The 23,779-nt window shown below is 52.7% G+C and overlaps 1 protein-coding gene across 1 annotated transcript in view; it reads left to right on the top strand.

Annotated features, from left to right (window-relative positions):
• Nucleotides 1-23,779, top strand: part of SYNDIG1 (synapse differentiation inducing 1) — a 56,311-nt gene that overhangs the window by 13,010 nt on the left and 19,522 nt on the right. Inside the window, exon 2 of the mRNA XM_068525033.1 lies at nucleotides 10,423-10,560. Coding sequence (XP_068381134.1) covers nucleotides 10,423-10,560 — 138 coding nt within the window. The remainder of the gene's footprint in view (nucleotides 1-10,422; nucleotides 10,561-23,779) is intronic.

Here is a 23,779-nt window from a genome sequence, read left to right as displayed (position 1 = left end):
AGACTAAAGCCAAGATGAAAGAGCACCGCACAGCCCTTAGGATGGCGGAAAACCAAGACCTGACACCACCAAGTGCTGGTGAGGAGGCAGAAGCGGGAAGGCCTCCCTGGAAAGCAATTGGTCATTTTCCTGTAAAAAAGAACCAACACCGGACAACCCAGCAACCCCATTCCTGGGTACTTAAAGAAATGAAAACCTATGTTCACACAGAAACCTGCACGAATGCGTCACAGCCTTTATTAGTAAGAATCAAAAACTGGAATGAGACGCCCTTCAGTGGACAAACGGACAAACACACAGCGGCACCTCCCTATCGTGGAAAATCACTCGGGAACAAAACAGAGTGAACTGCTGACGCCCCCAGCAGCCTGGTGACCCTCGGGACCTCATGCTGAGGGGGCTGGTCGGGGGTCTTGCACTGGACAGAGTCGGTGTCCTGATTTAGGTGCTGGGTCGTGCTTATGTAAGAGGTGGCGGTCAAGGATGTGGAACTCTGTTCTGTCTTTGCAGCCCCTACAGGAACTCTGCTCTATTTTTGAAACTTTTATGTGAGTCTAAAATTGTTTCAAAGGGTGTGTGTGTGTGTGTGTGTGTGTATGTATACACATATACATCTCTGTGACCTAGACTTAGTTGAAGAGTTTTTAGATGTGACATCACATCTCACACACACACACAGAGTGAAATAATCTATATGTATACATACATACACATATTGTGTAAGGCCATCTTTAATGAATTTTAATACTCTATAAGCTTCAAACTAACTAATATATAATTTAAATACGTGCTTTCCTTTCAACAAAGCAGAATATTTCAAAACAGTAAAGAAAATTGGGAAATTAGTGATTTTTAAAAACACGGCTGGTATCTGATGACCTAGAACAGCCCAGCCAGTGCCTTGACGTACAACCAGAGGTTTTCTGTAATGGGATCTTGCACAGAGGCAGCCCTTGGTTTAGAAGATATTCTCATTCTTACAAACTAGGGAGCCCACCTGGGCCATAGGCGCATGCAAATGTGCAGGGCAGTGGCCATGGTCAGTGGCAAGGGGGGCTGAAGGGGGGCGGGCTCTGGGGTCCCCGCTCCCAAGTTTCGGGCAGACGGCTTTCTCCTTGCTGCAGAGATGGGAGACGTAGCTCCAAGGGCCTCACACTGTACAGGGGCTGGTGCCTTTGGCCAGTACCTGATGCTATGAGAAGATGAAGAGACGTCAGACAAGCCAGACGGGGGGATCCACAGTCTGCCCTCACCGGAGCAGCACAGACGTGACTCCCACTCAAGCCAGAGAGGCTTCTGGAGCCTAGGGTGGAGGGCAGGCGAGGGTCTGTGGAGGGAGGTGGCCGCCAGCCTCTCAGAGGAAGGCACGTGGTTCCCACCTGCCCCTCCCGTGGCACCAAGTAGCTCCTGCACTTCCTCGGGAATCAGGGCCTTTCTGGTGGGTGGACGGATGGGTGAGGACGGGTGGGTGGACATTGTGTCCCCATAGCTTGTTCCTAGGAGGTGTGTGCTCCACTGGGCCCTCCACCGTCCTCGCCTCTCAGCCGAGGACAGCATCCCTGTGGGCCCTAGTGAGCCACCCGCTGCCAGGTTCGCCCGGGAGCCCTTTGCCACCTGGGCCCCAGTGGTGGGCACGCGCAGCCTCCTGACTGCTCAATGTCCCAGCTTTGTTCCAGAAGTCGCCTTTGGCTCCGCAGGTCTCTGAGCTCCTGAGGGCAAGTGTGTGACAATCCAACACTACTAAGTAGCTTCTCTGTGGAAACATAAAAAGGACGAACTTGATGAAATACCAGTGTAAAATGAATTATTCATGTGTCATGAAAAGAGTGAATTTGATATTTTTTTTCATTTTTCCCTGCAACGCTCACAGTGTTTCCATTAAAGCATAATGAAAAAACAGGGAAAAGTATCTGCAATTTTTAATCCCCAAAAGAAAAAAATTCAATTTAAAGTATAAGTTTTTTCCTCCTAAAATGGCACATGTGTGAGGGGTTTTTTGACTTTTTATTTTCGAAATAATTTCAGACAGAAGAATTGCAAGAACGGTACCGAGAATCCCTATATGGTTGTCACCTGGTTTCCTTCAGTCTTGACAGTTTACCATGGGTGCGTTACCATTCTCTCAACGTACATATGTTTGCCTGAGCTCTTCGCCAGAAAGTGTCAGACGAGGTGTCCTTTTACCCCTAAATGAGCCAGTTGTATTTTCTAAACACAAGTTCAATTTATAAAAGTCGGGAAATTAAAATCGTTACAACACTGTCATCTCATCTATAGACCTTATGTACATTTTCCCAGTTCTTTCAATATTGTCCTTTATAGCAAAAGGAAAAGAAGTCAGGCCCAGAATCCAGTTCAGGAGCCCACCTTGCATTTTCTTGCTGTGCCTCTTTAGTCCTCTGTAACCTGGAACCTCCTCTGTCACCAGCCTCATTCCCTTGACATGCTTGGACAGTACAGGTCGGTTATTTCACAGGGGAACCCTCCCTCTGGTCGTCTGCTTGGATTCAGGTGACGGCGCTCTGGGCAGGACCGCTGCGGAGGAGACGCTTGCCTCCCCGTGTCGTGTTGCTGGCGTGTCCCTGGTGCACGTGCCCGTGACCGGTGGTGACTCCATCCCGTGTTGCAGGCGGTGCCTGCCAAGTGTCTCCTGGCTGAGCCACGTTCCCCTGGAATTGCTAAGTGTCTTGCAGGAGGTGCTGTGTGAGGATGGGCCATCCCGCTTGTCACTGGTTGTTCACCTACGGGTCTTAACGTCCTTCACAAGCTCCTAACCCCACCATTCCTTCTGTATTTATTAGCTAGCATTCAGCTGTGGGGAAGAGTTTTCCCTTCCCCCGTATTTATTTGCAGGCATTTATCACTTCATTTCAGGCTGGACCATTGATCCTTACTTTATGTGTTCCTGTCCGTCCGTTACGGTATTTACTGTGTGTTTATTCTCACTTTGTTACAGATTTGACGGCAGGCGCCCCTTCTGGTTGGCTCTGTGTCCTTTTGACACAGCTTGTCATCCATTAGCCATTTTATCATTATTTCCTGTGCAGAGAGCTGTCCCAGGTCTGTCTCGGATGTTGACGGCCCTGACCCTGCAATCAGCCGTTTCTCCAAAGCGCCCTGGCTCCCTGTGTTGGAGAGCCGTGTCTAGAAACCAACGTCCAGCCGCTGGGTCTTCTCATCGCCTGGGGGGGTGGGCGCGTTGTTCCCAGGCCCTCTGGCAGACCGAGCCAGGAGAAACATGTAGCACATAGGTACATAAACACATCTGTGTAACCATGTGTGTATACACAGACATACTTATTTTTTATCTACTTATAGATAGATAGAAACTAACATCCTCAATCCAATCCAAAGAGCTCGCACCACTACCACACACTCTTTTTTCACCTGCGCTTTATCCCATGCGGTAGATGCCTCATAGTTTATGTAACCACTGGATGCCTCATAGTTTATGTAACCGCTCTCCTTCGAATGGGCATTTAGGTTGTTTCCAATATTTTGCAATTACATACTAGGTTGCCATGAATAACCTTGAGCCTATGTATTTTTCTATTATTGGAGGTGAATCTTCAGAATAATACCTAGAATTGAGATTACTGAACCAAAAACTCAGCACGTATTTAATTGTGTTGCATGTCGACAGATCTGCTTCCTAAGGTATCACCAGTTTGCATCCAGCCAGCCTGTGTGCCCACAGCCTAACTGACAGGATGGCTGGTTGTGCTTTTTCATCGTTGACAACTCGATAGGTGAAACATAGTATCTTAGTGTGGTTTTCATTCTCCTTTCTCTAAGTGAGGATTAGCATCATTCCACCTGGACCAGGTGAGGCCAGCAGAGCACCCAGGCCACGAAAGTTCAGAATGCTGACCCTGCACTCACGTGACTCTGAAAGTCAAGTCCTAGTTCAAACCAATCCAAACCCATGGTGCCAAAATTATCAATAACTTGGACTTTCCATCTGCAAACCGTAGGTTACCCTCTGGCAAACGTAACATAAAGGGGAAGCAAGAAGATCTAAAGAAGCGACCACCCCCTTATAGAGTTGTACATGTAGCTCTTAGGTGCAGAATATCACACGGGGAAATAATGCAGGTTTGAGGCAGGGATTCACATTTAGAAACTGGATCCGCAGGTGATAAATCGACATGCCAGGGCTGGTCTCGGTTGTGACACCCACACCTGTGGTTGGTCCTAGAGGACTGTGTCTGTGTGTATTTCCTGGTTTCTTGTCTGATGTGGGATAAGCCCTGGTCGCAGCAGTGGAAAGCGGCCCGCACTCCACACGGTCTGCTGGGGGCCCCTCTCCCACACCAAGTCCGCTCACTCCCTATAGCTCTGCGTGTGTACAGTGCTCATTCCCGGCCCAGGGCCTTTGCACATGCTACCCCCACGTCCTTACTGAGCAAGGGGCCTTCAGAGGGGAATCACAATTTCTTGGACAAAATCTGAAGTCCAGTGAACAACCTGAATATATCCACACTGTGAAAACAAAAACATGAGAGTGAAAAAATAATATAATTTCCAACATAGGTTGATTGCTTGCTACATGCAGGTTGGTTTTACCTGATGCGTGTAGTGTTATTTTAAACGAGGTCTTCTGTCTTTGAAAACGCACGATGTGTATTTGTTCTTTGTGCCTGTTTATTTGGAGGTAGATGGGATTCATCATCCTGGATGTCCACGTTCCTGTGCGTCCCCATCTTCTCACCCTCCCAGACGTGCGCTGAGTGTGGTGGTCTTGCCCTGATTGAAGTTTTAGGGTGCCTTAACCCCCCAGTTCTTCCACAGCCTCTGCAGTGGATGCTCTCAGCCCACCCCCAGGTATCACCCCTGCAGGAGAAGACCCCTGGCCTGGCCTCTGCCCACCTGAGGACCTTCTCTGGGCCCTGAAGCCTTCCCTGCGATGTGGGAGAACCTCTGCCCCCAGGCACTCGCCAAAACTGCCAGGAGGCGGTTCCCCGGGAGTTCCCTCCACCACATGGCCCCCGAGGTCCCAGAGGGACCAGGCTCCAGGCGCCCACAGAGGACCTGCCTTGGTAATACGCCCTTTACTGGCTCTGGTCTGGCCACGTCCCACCTCCCCTCTTCCCTGCCAGCATTTCCCGTGGTCCTCTACCAAGAAAACAAGTGCACACAGTCCTTGACTCAAGATCTGCTTCTGGGGGAACTAAACTAAGACGGGTCCTGAGAACGTTTTGTAGGCTTGTCCTCAGGACCCCCTGAGCACTTCCAGATCACAAGAAGGGCAAGTCTTAGAGGGAGCCTGTCATCGTAACCCAACCATCAGATTGAAGACCATAGCTGGTGAGAAAACGGTGTTTAAATTAATTCAGGAAAGTTGAGTAACAGCCCCCCGGTAGAATTTAGGGCACAGCATGTTTAGATACTAAAATATGTCCTCCAGGTTCCATGTTGTTGAGCCCCCAGACCCCTGCACATCTTTGCATCTGTGACCCTGTGTGAAATACACAGAGTGGGTCCCCAGCAGAGTCTGGTTTTGATTGATCTGATTCCGGGTAAAGGAGAGGCCAGTGGGCCTAAGGTGCCAGGGTAGCCTGGGTCAGAGGATTCTGCCGAGTGCTGAGGGATCTGGGCTTCCATAGCTCACCTGCCCATGGAAGACTCCCAAGTGGACACAAGTGTACCAGTGGGGTTACCTCGACAGTGCAGGTGAGGGAGTATGGCCCAGTGCCCTCCCTGCAAGGACTCAGGGCTCACAACCCAGACAGTGGTCAGGAGAGGCACTTCCGTCTGTGGCTGTGGAAGCTCCAGGTGTCAGCAAAACTCACCCACACTCCTCACTCCTCCTATGTGGACGGGATGTTGCACCCCCTGAACATCTGGAGGCTCTGTGACCGACACGAGGAGGATGGGGGGCTGTGTCCACCTGCCTTTGTCCTCGGTTCTGTTCATCAGCTGCCCTGGGTGAGACAGCCTTGAACCTGACCGAGTCACCATCCTCCCACTGTGGTCCCACCTGAATGGACGGTTAGGACCCTAGGGCTCACAGGAAGGAGAGGAGCCTGGGGCAGCGGGGCTGACTGCCCACGTGGAATGAGGGCCCGGTTCCTCCCATGCGCTCGGGGCAAACCCTGGAGGCTGGCTGCTTCTCAGGTGCTGTCCGTGTCGGCTAAGGGCACTTGGGAATTCTTCATGCATTCAACACGTGTGCTGTTGGTACCTGCTATGTGCAGTCTGTGTGCTGTCCCGTGTGATGGACACTGGCCACCTGTGCCACCTGAGCCCCTGGCAGGTGGTAGGGTGGCTGAGGAACTACGTCGGGCATCTTTGATTTGGGTAATTTAAGTAGCTCTGTGGGGCGGTGGTGCCTTGCTGGTCAACACAGACGTGGGCTCCGTGGGCTGAGGCCTCTGATCTTGACCCTCAGTGACCTGGTGGGTCTGACCTGCATCTCAGGGAGCTTGGGTGCTGTGCTGAGTTCCTATCCTGCTCCGCCAGCTGCTTCTTGGGCCCCCGACGCAATGTCTCCAAGCAGGGCCTCAGGGAAGCCCTGAGGGATCCCACTCCACGGGAGGATGAAGGGTGGGGGGACCCCCCCCACCTGTCAGCATGTCTGCGTCTTGGTGAGTTTCACTGCCCAATAACCTTGCTTACTGTAGAAAAACTATACCCCAGAAATGCAAAAAGGAAAAAAAAAAAAAAAAACACTGATATGCCCGCCATCCAGAAGCATCTTAATTTCTGACTTTCTGGAGGAAATATGACTTCTTCCACTTTCTACCCTGGTTTTTCCCTCGGTTATTACAAGCATCTTTCCAGGGCAATGAATGAACATTTACATCATCATTTTCCATGACCACGTAGAATTCCACGTAGAGTCCTCTGTGATGTTGCATTTTTGAAGCGGTGTTGTCGGGAGCACCGTGCAGGCTCCACAGGGAATCCCGATCCCGAGTCCATCCTGGTCTCCACCCGCCACCCCTGCCCAGGCCATGCAGAGATGCTCCCCAGAATTAGCCAGCAGAGAAGGCCAGGGGATGAGGAGGGAGTGGGGCTCCAGGGAGCCGGGCAGTGGCGAGGGGACAGTGAGGCCTTGAGAGAGACGAGGGACGAGGCCGAGCCCCTGCACCCCTTCACCCTCGTGGCTGTGCTCACAGGGCTGATGTGCGTCCCGCCTGGTGCTATGATTATCCCATTCAATCTTCCCGAGGAAGAAACCCCAGGGGACAGAGAGCCAGCTCCCTGAGTGGCGGTCATGGACAAGGGCGGACTGTGTGGGCAGTGGGGGGCTGGGGGAGGAGGACGGCAGCCCCTGTACTGCTCTGCCCCCTCGTAGCATCTGTTCCTTCAACCACATGAACTGTGAACGTCTCTGGAAGCGTCTGCCCTGCCTTGCAGATATTCTAAGCTAATGCCCCACGAAGAGGATTTTCAGAAACAGCTGCTGTGTGTGGTGTGTTTTCTCTACTTGGTTCGATGGTGTCTCCGTCGCCACCCGCCCTCAGGGTCCTCCTCTCCTCTCCTCTATCTGGTGGTGCGATGCCCATGGCCACTTGCACCCACAGCACTGCCGTGGATGGGAGGGAGATGGTACAGAGAGCTGGGCTGTTTTTGTCTGCCCTGTCATTTGTCTGAATTTTTAAAAACCTATTTTAATGAAAATTGACTAGTTGTTTTGGTGCCATGTAGCCACAGCTTTGCAGTTTACAGATGTGGTTCCCTTAGGCTCTAAAGAAAAATCTGTGACGATTTTGGGGGGGAACCTTTGCTTCACAGGCATCGTGGTGTCATATGAAGCTGTTTCCAAAGATGGGGGTCGACGCCCAGGCAGCCCTGTGTGGTTTGTGGCCTCAGCTCACACCGCGCTGCTCTCTGATTGGGGAACTTTCCACTGACCACTCTGGCCACTGGCCACCTCGTTGCCTCCATGGAACAGACCAGTCGAGAAGTGGTTATCAAAATCCCGGGGCCAAGGGGTACAGAGAGGACACCCCGGCTTTAGGCAAGAAGGAACTAAGGCCAGTGGGGTTGATTGGTGGCCAGACGCTGGTGTCCAGACAGCTGACAGCACAGAAGTCTGGAGTAAGCGGCCACTGGCCAGACGGTTCTGCGGTTTGGGGACACTGTAACCGCCCAGATCCCAGCAGTGTCCTTTGTAAAATAGAAATAACACGAGAAACAGCCGCAGCAGCTATTTCCAGATGTGGAGTCAGAATCCAGCCAGTCCAGGTATTTAAACCCTTAGGAAACTAAAACAAAACCAAAAAACCACAGAAGTCAAAAGCCTGAACAAGTACCCGCAGACAGAGCTGTCGCTTGGGTGTAGCCAGACCCGTCGCATGACTCGCATCCGCTGGGGGGTCTGTCCTTCGGCCCCGTCCTCCGTGTCTCTCGGGGGCCTCAGATCCTGCCCTGCAACTGTCGCTTCAGGGTCCCCTCCCCAGACCCCGTGCAGAGGGCCATCAAGGGCAGCTCGGCTGTTCCAGCCCAGCCCTGAGGCTCCGAGCGCTGTGCTCCCAGGGCGGACACCATGGGCCTCCTGGGCAGCTCGTCCTGGCGACCCTGCCTGGCCTCCTTCACCAGGATTGAAGGTTCTGGCCTCCCTGCGGGCCGGCAGATGTGCGTCTGCCCCTCAGCCCTCAGTCCCCAGATCCCACCGAGCGAGATTCCTCCCTGAGGGCTGCTCGTTCCCTCTCTGCAGCAGTGAGGATGGGCCTTTCCCTTTCCCTTTATTGTTTGGGAGGTGATGCTGCAGAGGAAAGACAGGAATTCCGCAGACCTGGCCCAGCGGAGGGGAGGCTGCAGGGTCCTGGAAAGATGACCCCAGGGACCGTGACCTACCAGGGCGAGAGCCTGCCCTGCAGGAAGGAGCTGGTCCTCACTGGGAAGGGATGCCTGGGAGCTTGGGACCTATGGCGTGCCTGCATGTGTGTGTCTCTGTGTGTGTGTGTATGTGTGTGTGTCTGTGTGTATATTTGTGTCTGTGTGTGTTTGTGCCTGTGTGTGTTTGTGTGTGTCTCTGTGAGTGTATATCTGTGTCTGTGTGTGTTTGTGTATCTGTGTGTGTCCATGCATGTGTATCTGTATGTGTGTGTCTGTGTGTATGTGTGTGTATCTGTGTGTGTCTGTGTGTACATGTGTGTCTGTGTGTGTGTCTGTGTTTGTGTCTGTGTGTGTTTGTGTGTCCATGTGTGTGTGTCTGTGTATCTGTGTGTGTGTCTCTGTGTGTTTGTGTGTCCGTGTGTGTCTGTGTGTGTTTGTGTGCCCGTGTATCTGTGTGTGTGTCTGTGTGTGTTTCTGTATCTGTGTGTGTACATGTGTCTGCGTGTGTGCATCTGTGTGTGTGTATCTGTGTGTGTGTCTGTGTGTGTACGTGTGTGTCTATGTGTGTGTCTGTGTGTGTTTGTGTGCCCATGTGTGTATCTGTGTATCTGTGTGTGTCTGTGTGTGTGTCTCTGTGTCCGTGTGTGTGTATCTGTGTGTGTGTGTCTGTGTGTGTCTCTGTGTGTGTCTCTGTGTCCGTGTGTGTGTATATGTGTGTCTGTGTGTCCATGTGTGTGTGTCTGTGTATCTGTGTGTGTGTCTCTGTGTGTTTGTGTGTCCGTGTGTGTATCTGTTTGTGTGTCTGTGTGTGTTTGTGTGCCCGTGTGTATATCTGTGTGTGTGTATCTCTGTGTGTACGTGTGTCTGTGTGTGTGTCTGTGTGTGTACGTGTGTGTCTATGTGTGTGTCTGTGTGTGTTTGTGTGCCCGTGTGTGTATCTGTGTGTGTCTGTGTCTCTGTGTCCGTGTGTGTGTATCTGTGTGTGTGTGTGTGTGTGTGTACGCGCATGCGGAGGGCGGCTGGGTACTGTGTGGACAGTGCATCACCCACTTCCATCCTGGGCCCCAGGAGAAAGTCGCTGTTTGCAATTGGGGTGAGCCCCTCCAAATTCACCTGTTTTCTCTCAGACGAGACACAAACAGTCCAGCAGGAAGCTTCCAGCACAGGCTGAGTAGAGGCTCTGATTGGCAGTTTTACATGTGTTTGATTAACCAAAACAGGAGGGACACCCGGGCTTGAGACCAGGCCCAGTGACGTCCTTACTCAGATCAGAGTCTAAGGCAAGAAGGGGGTTCAGGGCAGGTGCTGGCCCTGACACCTGCCCTGCCTCGTCCTGAAACCAGCTTGAAGTCTTGGAACAAAGAGTGGACTTCAACTCTGCCTGCGCGCTTCCCACCCAGCCCCGTCCTCCGACGGTCAACCCTTCACCCAGCTGTCCGCACCCCATCCCAGAGATCCGCGGGTCTGTGAGGTTTAATCTCCCGTGGAACTACCCAGAGCCCATCCTCAGGGTTTTTCTCTTCCTGTGGGGGACACACACTTGCCAGGAGGGCTTGCCAGGCCTGACCCCCCGCTTCGGGGGGTGATGGAGAGACCCCTGGTAACCCCGCTCTCCCTCCCCATCTCTCCCGGCAGAGCGACTACTCCAGTGACACAGAAAGCGAGGACAACTTCCTCGTGATGCCCCCGCGGGACCACCTGGGCCTTAGCGTCTTCTCCATGCTCTGCTGCTTCTGGCCCCTGGGCATCGCCGCCTTCTACCTGTCCCACGAGGTAAGGCCTCCCCGTGGATCACGCGCACGCGGCTGGCGCACCCAGGCCATCGAGGAGAGCCCGCTCGGGGGCGGAGGGCCACCTGGGGGAACCGGGCAGGGGGGGCCCAGCCTCACCCCATCAGGCCCGGGACGCATCCTCTGACAGCGGCCACTGGGAAAGCAGCGGGTTGGGAGCCCGCCCTCCACGTCAGCGGGACTGACCCTGTGTTAGGCGCGGACTTGGTACATAATAGGAACGGAGGCAAAGCGGGTTTGGTTTTCTTTGTGAAAGGCTCACACGTAAAATAGAGTCCAGTCTTGCAGCACCTGTGTGCTTATCCCAAACTAAGGTTCTGGAGGAAACGGCCTGTCTTGGTGGGTAAACGTGCCCTCTGTGCTTTAAGAGGGTCGATTCCCAGCCCTTTTCCACAGCAAACGTCCTCCATGTGCCTTCACAGAGCCCAGGTTTTGAAAGATTTCCTCTAGCAAATGGGGAACCTTCATTCAGAAATCATCTACATTCCCGTTTTTATTAATCAAAGGAAGATGTGTACTTGCCAATTAAAGCATGAGTTTCAGCATCACCCATCATCCCCACCAGATGGGAGAGAAAGGCAGCCCCTTCCGCTGGCCCCAGAGCCCACCGCATCCTCAGGGCACCGGGCTCCCTCTCCAGCGTCCAGGGCTCTCGGGCCTACCGGCCAGGTCTCATGCTTGAAGCACTGATTCCTCTGGGCTTGAGAACAGACCCCTGGCCTCTCACTGCTTCTTGCCATTGTCTGTACTGATTCGGTTTGTTGGGTGAGTGGAGAGTCCCTTTATGCGTGTTCCTGTGTCCCCTGCACCCCCTCCCCTGACCCCACGAGGAGCAGGGGGAGAAGAGGACCCACTGGTGTCCCCCTGAGGGCAGGCACCTCTTCACAGGGACACTGAGAGGCCCCAGAGGCCCTTCCAGGGGGACATGGCGGGGCCGCTGCTCTGAGGTCCCGTCTCTGGAGGATGGACGGGTACGGGGAGGGGTGATGGGGACCATCCTGCACCGCTGGGGTTGGGTCAGGTGGCTGTTCCACGTCCAGCTTTGACCTGGAGGATCTGTCTGAGCTTCTCTTTTGTGACCTCGTCCCACACGTGCCAGAGGCCTCTGCTCTGGGGGCACAAGCCGAGGCTGCAGAGCAAGACTCTGGGCTGTCAGGGGCCCGAGCAGCTGTGGGTGGAGTGAGGCCGGCATCTCCCAGACCCAAGCAGTGGCCGTGGTCGCTGCGTGCACCAAGGATTGGGACGCACAGCGGGACCCCGACTAAAGCACATGGGCAGGTGCCCTCTATGTGCGGACGGTGTCCCCAGAAGACCGCAGGCCCAGAGCCCAGCGCCCCGTGTCAGCTGCGCCCTGAGCCTGGGTTAATGCGCTGCCAACAGGCAAGAGGATTTCACCAGGAGAAGGAAGCTCAGGAGGACAGAGCCCAGAGAACCAGGGCCCAAGTGTCACATCAGCCTCCCCCTGCATCCCAGTCTTGACACATCGAGGGGTGAAGGGGGCGGCCCACCCCCAGCCTCCCAGCCTGGCCTGCTGACAAACCCCATCACCCCCAGGGGGTGCCCTCCAAGCCAGAGCTCTGTTCTGGTTGCCAAGTTGTAGAATGGGACTAATATTTTTACCATGGATTCCACAGGGCAGATGCTCCCTGTTCAGAGAGATGCAAGTGGACATTGGTGTGACTTGTCACCTGCCGGCAGAGGCCAGGTGAGCCCTGGATAAGCAGGGGCTGGGGGGGGGGGCGCCCAGGAAAGGTTGTCTACGTGCCGGGATGCAGCAGTCATTCCTGGTCTCGGCTGCCCAACGTACCCTGGGGGAGGCCTGTCTCTGGAGCAGGGCAAGCCGTGTGCTGCATCCTTGTCTAAAAGGTGGTAAATATAATAAAAATCCAGCCACAGTCGAGGAGACTGGCATTGAGATCCTCCTTCTCAGAAAGTAACGTTACCCTTCACACCTTAAGAACCTCCTAGACTTGGGCCTGCTGAGTCAGGATGTTTAATACCTTTGATGGGAAAGGATTCTGATCATCTGTTAACAGCAAATGAAACAGTCTCCGTGGAGGCCGCTGGTCACATTCTCAGGGGTGAAGAGCCAGCGTTTTGAGGCCTGCGGGGTTGCCTTTGCTGTTGGAATAAGAGAACGGGCTCTGGGGTCCCCGGCTCTCAGTCCCTCTTTTTCTTGTGCTGTGAGCATGGACTTCCCCTCGGTGGGCACACCTCCACGGGAACTCGCGGCTGAGACCGTGGCACGCGGGTCCCTGCAGGGTCAGCGTGGTTCTGGGCTGCACTGCAGGCCCAGGAGGCTGGCAGCCCCTGGCACATGGCGCTTCAGCCCAGCCTTGAGCCTGCCAGACCTTCTGTTCGTGCCTCTTCAGCCTGACTGTAGACGCAGGAAATCGGAATTGTCGGCACACACGTGGGTCCCCAGGTCAAGGGACGCCTGGAAGGAGACGTGGGATCTTTTCTCCAACAGATTTTATGATTTGAAAAAGGCCTCAAGTAGCAGTAACAGTGGTGGTAAAAGTGTCAGAGAGGTGGGCAACACCTGCGCCTCTGGGCCCTGGCCTGCGTTGAACACCGCACACCTGCCTTCTTGGGTGGTCCTGGCCAGCAGTGTCGACACCCCCAGCTCAGTTAGAAAGGCGTGTTGTCTGGCCCACCAACCCGCTACATCAGAGCCACTTGGGGGGGGGGGCGGGGGCGTGGAAATGGCTTTTGAACAAGCCCTCCCCCCGCTCCTGATGCGGCCGTAGCCTGAGCAGTTGCACACGCGTGATCTCATGGGAAGTCCGTGACAGGGCACTGCCATCGCCTCACTTTGTGGCCATGGGATCAGGGGTCAGTGAAGGCGATGGCGTCCTAAGGCCAGACCTGCTGGCGGTGGGCCTGGCCCCAGGCCTCAGTGTGGAGGCCTCAGTGCAGCGTTTGTCCACAGCTTCATTTTACTCCAGTGCTAATCATTTGGTCCAGCTCCTGATGCAGGCAAGTTTTATACACTTTTTATAGAGGAAAGTGTTGTGTGTAGTTTTGGTGGGTCCACCCAGGAAACAATGCTCTGAATGATGTGGAAGACAGAAAGGAACCCAAATTTGCTGTGCGATGGCTGTGAGCTAGTTGATGTGCCCACTTTATCTTATTTAATCTTGGCAATGAGTCTGAAAGGTGGGAATTTATTATCCGCATTTTATGGATGAAAAGACTGACGTTTCAAGGGATTAAATAACACAGAAATCAGAGAGGTAGCAAGTATGGATACATGATGCAAATATCAGTGCTTCTAACACTTCAAATCAAATTTCCTGCAATATAACTTTGACTTTTATCTGCAAACAAAAATAGAAGCACAGTTCTCGCTTCTAAGTCTTCTGTCCTCACCTGTTTGGAGCGTGTTGCAGTGAGGAAGAGAAGCCTTCTAGACGGGATTGAGTGCTTACCTGGGCACCTTCACCAGCGGGGCAGGTGTGAGCTTGAGACTGGAGCTGGAAGACCCTCTCTGACTCCCCAGCCCACCCCCGCTGCCCCAAGGCCCTGGGTCTGGAGCTCGCGCTGGTGCGGGAGGCCTGAGGGCTCCGTGCACTGCGTCGGCCTCAGGCATCTTCTACATTTGAGCATCTATTATGTCTTGATTTCATTTCCTAAAATGTTTCTTTCCTTTCTTAACTGCACTCTTACAACTATAATTAAATGAGAAAAGGGAATTAAGAGTCAGATTATGAATTTTATGAATAGCATCAGCGTTTCAAAGTATTAATATTTCCTAAAGAATCTGTAGCTGTCTTCTGCAGAAGGGTCACTAGTGGTATCATCAGAAGCAGAAATCTATATTTCTTCTACAGAGGCTGTGTTCCTCTTACAACAGGAATGTCTTTTAATTAGAAAATTGAAGGCTGGGTTGAGGAACTTAGATTTTCTGTCACTTGAATTCCCGTTCCTTCCAGCGCTGACAGGAACTCGCCCTGGCTCTTTGCGTGAGTGGCCTAGTGCAATGGGACAAACAGAACAAAGCCCATGGGAGCCTTATTCAGACTCAGAAGTGGCATCGCCGTGTGAATAAAGGTTGGAAAGCCCCGGTCCTGGCCCTTCGAGGGGCTCGCCGAGTCCCAGCTGCATGTGTGTCTGATGCAGAGACCTGCACACCCGTGTTCTGTTCAGTCATTTCATAAAGATGAACCATGTGGCTTATAAACGTGGCATCTCCTGAGGGTGTCCAGACCCAGCTGGGAGGAGTCACCATGACTCAAGATCAAGTCAAGCTGCTAAACGCTCTGGGCACGTGCCCTACTCAGGGCTGTGAGCGGCCAGCACGAACCCCTTCTCCTCTGGGCTCCCTGGAGACAGTGCCAAGCTCCCTCCTCTGAGCTGCCCACCAAGGAGGGGCTGCCACCAGTCGTAGGCTGAGGGCTCCCCCCAGGAGGAAGCAACAGAGACAGAGGTGACCTGAGGGGCCAGGGAAGGCAGGGCAGGGCCGGAGAGTCTTGAACGCAAACTGGAGTCGGTCTATTAACTGAGCGTTTTAAGCCAGAGAAGAAGGGTGGGAAATACAACAGCATAAAGGGTGGTCAGAAGACACGGCACGGAAGCAGCATGCTCTGCAATAGAGTCAACTGAGGGCAGAAAATCCTTTCACAAGGAAGCAAGCAGACACGTGTGTCAGGCACTGCGGGGCCTCTGTGGATTTCTGCTGCGCAGCCTCGGGGTCGCATGAGACAGATGGAGCAAGACGGGCCCGTTCACCTCCCTCCGCCCTCCCATCCACCAGGAGCTTAGTTACAACAAAGCCTTGCCTGGCAGATGCCTCGGATGTTTTTAGGAGCCGTCACCTGTCCATCTCTAACCATTCATCTCACCAGAGAGACCAGCATTTCCCTGTTCTCCTAGCTAAACCTCGTCACAAACAAAGACAGATTTTTGAAATGCTCATTTTTTTTTCAAAGTTGTGTGCTTAGAACAGGTACATTACATAAAACTGGACCCCGTGTCCTCCACACACTGAGTGGTGTGGTTTATAATCATCCATAGGTCTGGAGGAAATGTTGTATGTATGTCACCATGTACCTCTTTTGTCCTCAAGTTCATTATTCTCGGATGCCCCGTGTTTTATAGTAAGTTGAGTACTGCCCGGTGACTGCGTCTGTAAGCACTAGCAGATTCAGAATTAGCTCAAGACCCAACTTCACACGTGAGAGTCACGGGTCCTCTAACAGGTGGAGTTATCGTCCGGTTTAGCAGGGTCACTAAGTACTAAAGCCATGAACTCTGCTGGAGTCACAGAGGAGGACCTGGCAAAGCCCGTTCCAGCCCCAGGGGGTGTGGAGAAGCAGGAGCGATGGGACCACCTGGGAAGAAAGATTCTACCAAGGGGGAGAGGGGGTGGGAAGGATTTGGACCAGGCCTACCTCTCCCCCCCCCAAGGGTTATGGTGAGGGAACGGCTAGGCTGCAGGAGCCCCACCAGGCGCGGGAATGGCACTGACTTTGCAGAAATGGGGTATAAACATGACTAGAAGGATGGCCCAATATATCAGATGGATATATTTTAACCTGTATCAGGAACACATGCAACGCAGCTTAATGGTCATGGAGTGACCACCCTCCCCCTCCCCTCAGCCTTCTCCCTCCTCCCCCTTCTCTCTCCCTCCCTCCCTTCCTTCCTCCTCCCTCGCTCTCTCCTGCCCCATCTCTATCTCCCTCTCCATATGTGTATTTGATATGCTGATTGTAGCTTCTGAGAGCTGTTTTGCAACTTCTGGATCTAAACAATTCTGTATAAATATTAATGATCCGGTGCAGCCAAGACAAATCAGATTTCTGATCTATTTTTCTTCCTCCGGAATGCATGCTGGAGTTGAGTCACTGATCTCAGCTTGTTTTGGTGGATAGATGAACAAATGCATCATATCTGTTCTGTTCCCTGGAGTGTATTAGATGGATTTTTTTTGCAGTTATAGTTTATGCATTGTCTCAGTAATTAGTATCTTGATTTCGTGATTGTTTGTCTGGAGCAGAGAAACCCGTGCGTTGATCGTCCAAGGGCAGAGCCCACACGGTGCCTGGGAATCCAGAGTGAAAATCCCAGCACGTGTTACATTCTTCCCTCTGGCCTCATGCTCACCTCAAATTACGTTTGCAAATGCGTGATCTTTTTGCTTTTAGATGATGTATCTAAAGCTCTGAGGACATAGCCCCTAAAAGCATGGTTGGTCTTTTCTTTCACATCTCTTCTGAGATTGAGGCTCTGCACAGGTCCTATGACATCCCGAGGACCAAACAAAAGGTGCAGTCCCAGGAGCTCCTGCTTCTGCGCAGTGGCCCCGTGGCTTCCGTGGCTGTGCCTCTGAAGGCTGAGTCCAGCCTGCCCAGAGCCTAGACACACTTAGCTGAACATGCCCTGGTCCATGACAGACACCAGTCTCACCACAGGCGTCCCTGGATGCGGCCACGGGGAAGGCCAGGCCACTGATCCATCTCACTGTCTGCAGCACGAAGCATCCCCTCACAGGCAGGACAGCACCTCCTGTGTCTGGACTCACAAGTATAGTGATGCCAACAGAACATAGAAATTCGGGAACAGTTGTAATGAGTCACTGGTTGATGAGCACATCATAGATTCTCGTGGGAATTAGGGCCATTTGGGGTACATCTCTGATGTTTTGATGTTGACAATAATGGAATTTAGTCTTTCTCACTGAGAGACCCCTCACTGGACTACCTCACCCATGGGGCCAGCTAGCTATACGTGGGAGTTAAAAGTACTGATGACGTTACACCTGCACCTTGGCTGTAAAAACTGGTGCAGCGAGAGGACGGGACCCTGGCTCAAGACTCTGGGCAGGCTGCTCTCAGCAGGGCCCCTCTTTTCTTGCTTCCTTGATGAGCTTTGGCCTTTTCTGGCACTTGAGGGTTGCATGAATCCCAGACATAGAGCCTAGAAGATGCTGAATTTAGAGCTGGAAAATTACCTTGAGCACAGCATGTACTGTGACCTGCAGAGCATGTGTGTAAAGCTCCTCATTCTTATTTTTCCTTCTCTCCTTTTAGACAGGGGATTCTTCATTTCTAACCTTTGATTTTATTTAAATGATTGATACACATAAATAGGAGGGAGTCCTTGAAACACAACTGCAGCACGTGTTTAGTTTGATCTGAGCTTTGCGTTGTGGTGATGTCCACACACACACAGGGGCAGGGTCGAAGGAGCCCCACGTGCTCAGCATGAGCTGGTTGGGGAGAGCTGCCTCAAAAGTAATTCAAAGATAAATGATGAAGCAGCGAGTTCTTAGATGACATGACGCAGATTGCTTAGGGGATGCAGGAAACAGCAAGACGTGTAGGCGGAAAGTATCCTTTAGAACTGGCCCTGAGCTGGGAGACAGCAACATGCAGGTGGTGAATTTGGCCCTGGACCCTTCCCATCCCCCATCCCCCATCCCCCATCCCGGCACATCCATGGTTCTCCAGGAAGTGCCACAGTTTGGGTCCACTTTGGCCCATCTCAGTCCCACGTGGACAGCATCACCCCTCGAGGCCCCGGCACTGCCTGCTTCATCCAAACTGCATGGGGGTTTCAAAGCCAGCCTGAAGCCCAGAGCTTCCCCATTACCCCCATTCTGCCATCACCCCAGCCTCCTGCCACTCCTGCCTCCCTCCAAGACCACCGCCCCCATCCCAGGCCCGCACTGCCCACCACCACCAGACTGGGTGTCTGGGGGTCCCTCCTTGGTCACCGAGAGCCACAAGAGCTTCCAAGGTGTCCGGGATGGTTTACAGGCACAGAAAGTACCAAGAACAGACTGGCAGTACTTTGTGGTCCTCCCGGGAATCTAAACACATTGGCGATGTGGTAAGTCCCTCTTGAGACCCTGCCCCTAGAACTCAATTCTAAAATGATTCTCTGCATTCCTGAGATGATTTTGCATCATTTTGCCTTGTCCTTAGAGGTGTATAAAGTGCCTTGCGTTCCTCTGGCAATGACATGCAGGGTTTGAAAACCAAAATGGAGCTTGTAAGTGAACAAATCTTCACCCAGAGCCATCTGTGTCCACGTAAGGATTCCTGGGCCTTGCCCATCAGGGGCGCTGGGAGTGCATTTGTGCCTGTCCCATCGCACAGGGGGCAAGTGCTGATCAGACCTGGGAGCCTGAGTCCACAGCAGAGAGCCTGAGTCACGCTCTGCCCACAGAGGGTACACCTGATCGCTCTGGCTCTCAGGCTGATTTTCAGGTAATTGGCGGGGTGTCTTGCAAGGACCGATCACAGTGAGGGTTGATTTATTATGCGTGAATGTTGGGGGAGGAGGTGATTTATTATGCGTGAATGTTGGATGGGGGGTGGGGCACAGAGTTCGGCTGACGCTCTGGAGTCTGAAGGAGGCCGGAGCCCCAAGGGTTGCAGGTCCCCTCAGTACATGTGGCCACTCATCCCGAAGCTGTCCTGTGGCATCCCCAGAGGCCGGAGCCCGGGGTGCAGGGAAGTACCCTCTGCAGCCTTGCCTCCCAGAAGTGTGTCTGTCCTATGGCTGCAGCTACAGCAGGGGCAGGAGCTGGCGGCTCAGCTCCGTGGTCAAAGGGCTGCTTCTGTCCTGGGCCGGCTCTCAGGCACGGTTCCTGGAGGAGCGTCTGGAATCTGCTCCCGGGCCTGGACCTGGAGATGCTCAGGGTGTTCTGGGCACCTCCATTCTTGGCCTGAGAGCCTGTCATGAGAAAGGCCAATTCTTTCTGAAAATTCTTTGGTACTCCTTGTCACCACCTGTGACCAGGGAGGCCCGGAGTAACCAGGTTCATTTCCCCAGAGGGCGGCCCTTCCCCAGCAGACAGGAGCCATCTGACTCCAGCTAAGGACTTGGGGGTGTGGGTGTGCTGTCTTTACTCAGGAGAGAGGACTTAGCCCTTTGGCACCAGGACAGAATCAGATGTGCCCCCAAACACCCCGCCATCTAATCGCGAAGAGTGTGACTCTCTGCCGGGGCCCACCTGCTGCCCTGGTCTCCCCGCAGGAGCGGGAGGAGATGGGACGCCCCAGGCCCGATGCGGGCTCCCCGCGAGCTGTAAAACCGAAGAACGGCCTGGGCAGCAGGACATAAAAGTGCTCTTGACGCAGCCTTCACTAACCTGCAAGATGATTAACTTTATTTCCCAGTAACTTAACAGAATTCAAAAGCCAGGGGAAAGGCTTAAGGCAGAATCAGCTTTAGCTATATTTCTAAATATATCTAAACTCAGAGCTCTTCCCCCTCAGCTCCCAGCATAGGATTATAATAATCATTTGTCATGGTCAGAAAGCTTGGCTGAAGGGTTTCAGCTCATGGTGGTCTGTGGATGGAGCACGTTGGCCATGGGGGTGCTGCAGTCTGGCTGCATTTCCAGGATGTGATGTTCGTGGTGTGTGGCCTGAACAGGAGTTTAGTAAACACACTCTGTCTGCCTGGTTGGCATAAAGACAGAGACAGGGGAGCAGGTCCAGGAACCAGAGGCCTGGCCAAAAGAACTCTTCCCCAAACCGCCCGTTCTTGGCTGAAAAGAGGCGCTGTGAGAGGGGCTCATCCAAGTTCCTAGGCTGAGATTCTGTGGTGATCAGGGCAACGAGTCCACTGAGACCTCGGGAAGCAACGGGGAAATGGGATGAGGAAGGGCTGCTGGCCTTCGGGAAACCGTCAACCCTCCTCGGTCCTTCTTGGAGGTGGTCAGGGAATAAATACGACAGACCCATGGTTAAAGTCCTAACTGACAAGCTGCTGTCGAGGAGGAGTCCTGCTTCACCCATTTAAATGCTCAGAATAGAGTTCCTTATTACACTGAGATTAATGTAACCCAACGGGCATGTCGGGGAAAGCAATGAACAGAAGGTAACAATAGCTTAGAGTTTGAACCGTGGGGTAAAGTCCTAAAGAGCGTGGATCCTCAGATATTTACACTGCAGCAGTATTGCTCCCAAGGACTTCTGTCCCCTAGAAGTTAGTGGTTTATTTTCAAAGGAGTTCTTTCAGTGGCCTCCTTTAATAAACAAAAGCATATAGTCGAAATTAGCCAATGAGCTGTACGCATTTATCAAATTCTTAACGACGTTAGTATCTTAAGTGGGTGAGGCAACTTCCTCGCTGATGTTTTAGCATCTGTTTAATCGGCCACACCTCAACACCCTAACTCCAAGGGACAGAGCTGGGAGGACACCTCCGTGGGGACAGAGCACCAGGAACCCCGATGAGCCCGCACGTACTGCTCGTGGACCCGCCGAGCCGATTCCTCCCCTCCAGGGTCTCCCCTCCTGGGCGGCTGCGCGGCGACACAGGACACAGTCACTCCCACACGCCGTTCCCGAGATAGGCACCCACTTCCACCCACCTTCACCCCCGCCTCCTGCTGTCCCCAGAGTCCTGGACGTCCTTTCAGCCCAGGGAGCTCGGACACCTGGATCGTCTTCCCCTCCCTGCCCCCCCTCCTCCGGGGGGATTGCCTAGACCCCACGAGGGCAGGCAGGCCGTCCGGGACATCCACGGGCTTGGTGGGAAACAGGTTCATCATGATTTTCACCAACTTCTCACTGAAATTTAGCATTTCTCCTGATTGTGAATGTGGCCACCAGCCCCAGGGGAAGACTGTTTATCTCAGGGGAACCAAAAGGGTGGTCCCAGGGGAGCCAGAGAGGTGGTCCCAGGGGAGCCGGAGGGGTGGTCCTGGAGTGGGGCTGGAAAGGTGGTCCTGCAGTGTCTCTGCAGGTCAGAACGCTGGGACTCGCTGGCACCAAGGGCTCAGCCTGTCCCCTTCTCTTTCTGGGGTCATTTCTGACCCACAAATTATGCTCCTACCGGCCCGTTTCTCTGCCAACCCACAAAGCCCCAAGGAGAAAAAGACATCATCCCAACAGCAGTTTCATTACCTTTATATTTTACTCTCATCTTTGAAGCTGGAAAAAGATGCTCTGTATTAAAATGTTCCTTCCCGCTGTGCGTAATGCTAATGTCCTCCACATAATAAAGCTAAGGGAATATTTTACACGCTGAAAGTAGCCGCAGTGACCTTTCTTCTTCGTGAAAGAGTCTCTTCTTTCCCTCTTGCTTTTTCCCCTCCTCCTTCGCTCTTTTTTTCCCCCTTTGCATGTCAGCTCTCAGTCCCCTGTAGCCAAGTGACTGGGGCGTCTTCCAGAAACAACAGCAAAGAAAATTATCAAATGACGTGGAGGAAACAGACACACTTCTTTCCTCCAGTTATGGCCTCTGCAAAGTCCTAGATTCTTGCAGGAGGAGATTGAGACCTTGGGACGTAGCTGGGAGTGCAGGTCATACCCCAGCCCAGGGCCCTTGTCTGAAGCCCCCTGCTACTTAGAACTGCCAGAGGGTCTAGAGGGAGGCTGTGGTCTTGAGTGTATCATTTTTTCCAGGTTTATTGAGGTACAATTGGCAAATAAAACTACATATTACAATTCTAGGAGGTGATGAGAGAAATAAGACAGAGGTTGGCCTGCTTGTACCTCACCCGAAGGTGGGACCCACCAAAAGGAATTGTCTGGAAGGGGTGGGAAATACGGAAGAGCAAAGTTCAGACTAGTCTCTTGTTTCTGACTCCCCGGCCAGAAAGGCACTTTTCTCCTAGAGATTTTGCTTGTTTCTTACAATGGAGAAGAAGGTGGCAAGAATATTGAGGCTTCCAAAAGGGACAGACACACACAAAAGGAAGACCAGAGAGAAAGTGTGTCAGCCCAAGACAGCTCTCCCCTTCCCTTCTCTGTCTGCCCTCCGTGTGTTCCCATCCACAGACGATCTCGTGGGAGCTGGTCTTTACGCAGCATAAACAGGCCATGCATGTGTGTGCACACACATGCACACACACACAATTTAAGGACCTTACCCATACCTTGTACTTATTTTCAGTGTTTGTAAGTCAGATAGATATCGTGTTGTCCCTGTATAATAGTATAGCCCTTACTGGCTACAATACTTCCATTAGCTTATCAGACTACAAATCTGCAGGGATAGAAGGATCATCTCCTAGACAGTGACCAGAACACACCTTATCCCAAATCGCACGTGATGTGACCCAGCCTCACTTTCTTGTCTAACTTCACAGAGGGTAGATTTTCCAGTTGAGCAACACCGAGGTAGAGAAGGAGTGAACCCAAGCCTTCTTCATTCAGACCCTGCAGGGGCCAAGGAACACCGTCAGGGTCTGCACGTGAGGAAACTCAGGCCCTGTGTCTAAGTGGACTTGTTAAAAGTATACCAAGAAATACGAGGTACAAACACCAGCCTCCCCAGAGAAATGCCCTCAGACTTTTACGGAAGGGGTGAATCCTGCTGCCTTGGGGAGAAAACTCTCACAATCTCCCCATACTTCCTCCTGCTTCTGCAGTGAAGGTGTTTTGCACACCACACCTGCTCCTGGTTTTCTGATAAACCTCTGCGTTTTATTTTGGGTGCTGATCCAGTTATTCCTGCAAAGAAAACTGCCCTGCACCTAGTGGCATGAAATGACCTTTTCATTGTGCTCATGGTTTCTTGGGTTGGGATCCGGGAGGCGCCATGGGGAAGGCCTGTCTCTGCTCCTGGATGTCTGGGGTCACTCGAGCCTGGAACATCTGCGGCGTCTTCACACCCATGTCTGGTAATTGATGCTGGCTGTTAGCTCGGACTTTACCCAGAGTGAGCACAGGGGCACCCGTTACCTGGCCTTTCCAAGTGGTCCCTCCACATGGGCTAATTTGCGCTTCCTCACAGCATGGCGGCTGGGCTCCCAAAGCAAGTGTCCCAAAAATACCAGGGCAGATCATGAGACCTTGTTATGACCCAACCTCTGAAGCCATGCAGCATCACCTCCGCCAGACCCTGCTGGCTGAGGCCTTGGTAAAGGGCTACCCAGACCCATGGGAGGAAACATAGAGGTCAAGGCTCTAGAAGAATATGAGGGATGGAAAACACTGCAGCAGCCATTTCAGGGAAAATATAATCTGCCACAGCTGCGTTTACAGGGATGAAAGAAAAGTATACACATAACATGTTTATATTATTAGGTTCATCGGAAAATGAATAATGAGAGAACAACTTTCTCTCCTAAATACTATATTCAGAAAGAATATATCAAATTAACAAAACCTCTGAGACCTAAAATGCCTTCTAATAGTTTATGAGGTCATGACATTATTATAGGAAAAAGTAAAGGGCATTTTTACTCCAAAGCTATTATACTTATCAAATGCACACTGGCACACATGACAGTG

The sequence above is a fragment of the Eschrichtius robustus genome, chromosome 16 (genome assembly GCF_028021215.1).
Source record: "Eschrichtius robustus isolate mEscRob2 chromosome 16, mEscRob2.pri, whole genome shotgun sequence".
Lineage (NCBI taxonomy): Eukaryota > Metazoa > Chordata > Mammalia > Artiodactyla > Eschrichtiidae > Eschrichtius > Eschrichtius robustus.
Note: the sequence above shows the minus strand (reverse complement) of the source record. Positions and strands in the feature narration are given on the sequence as shown.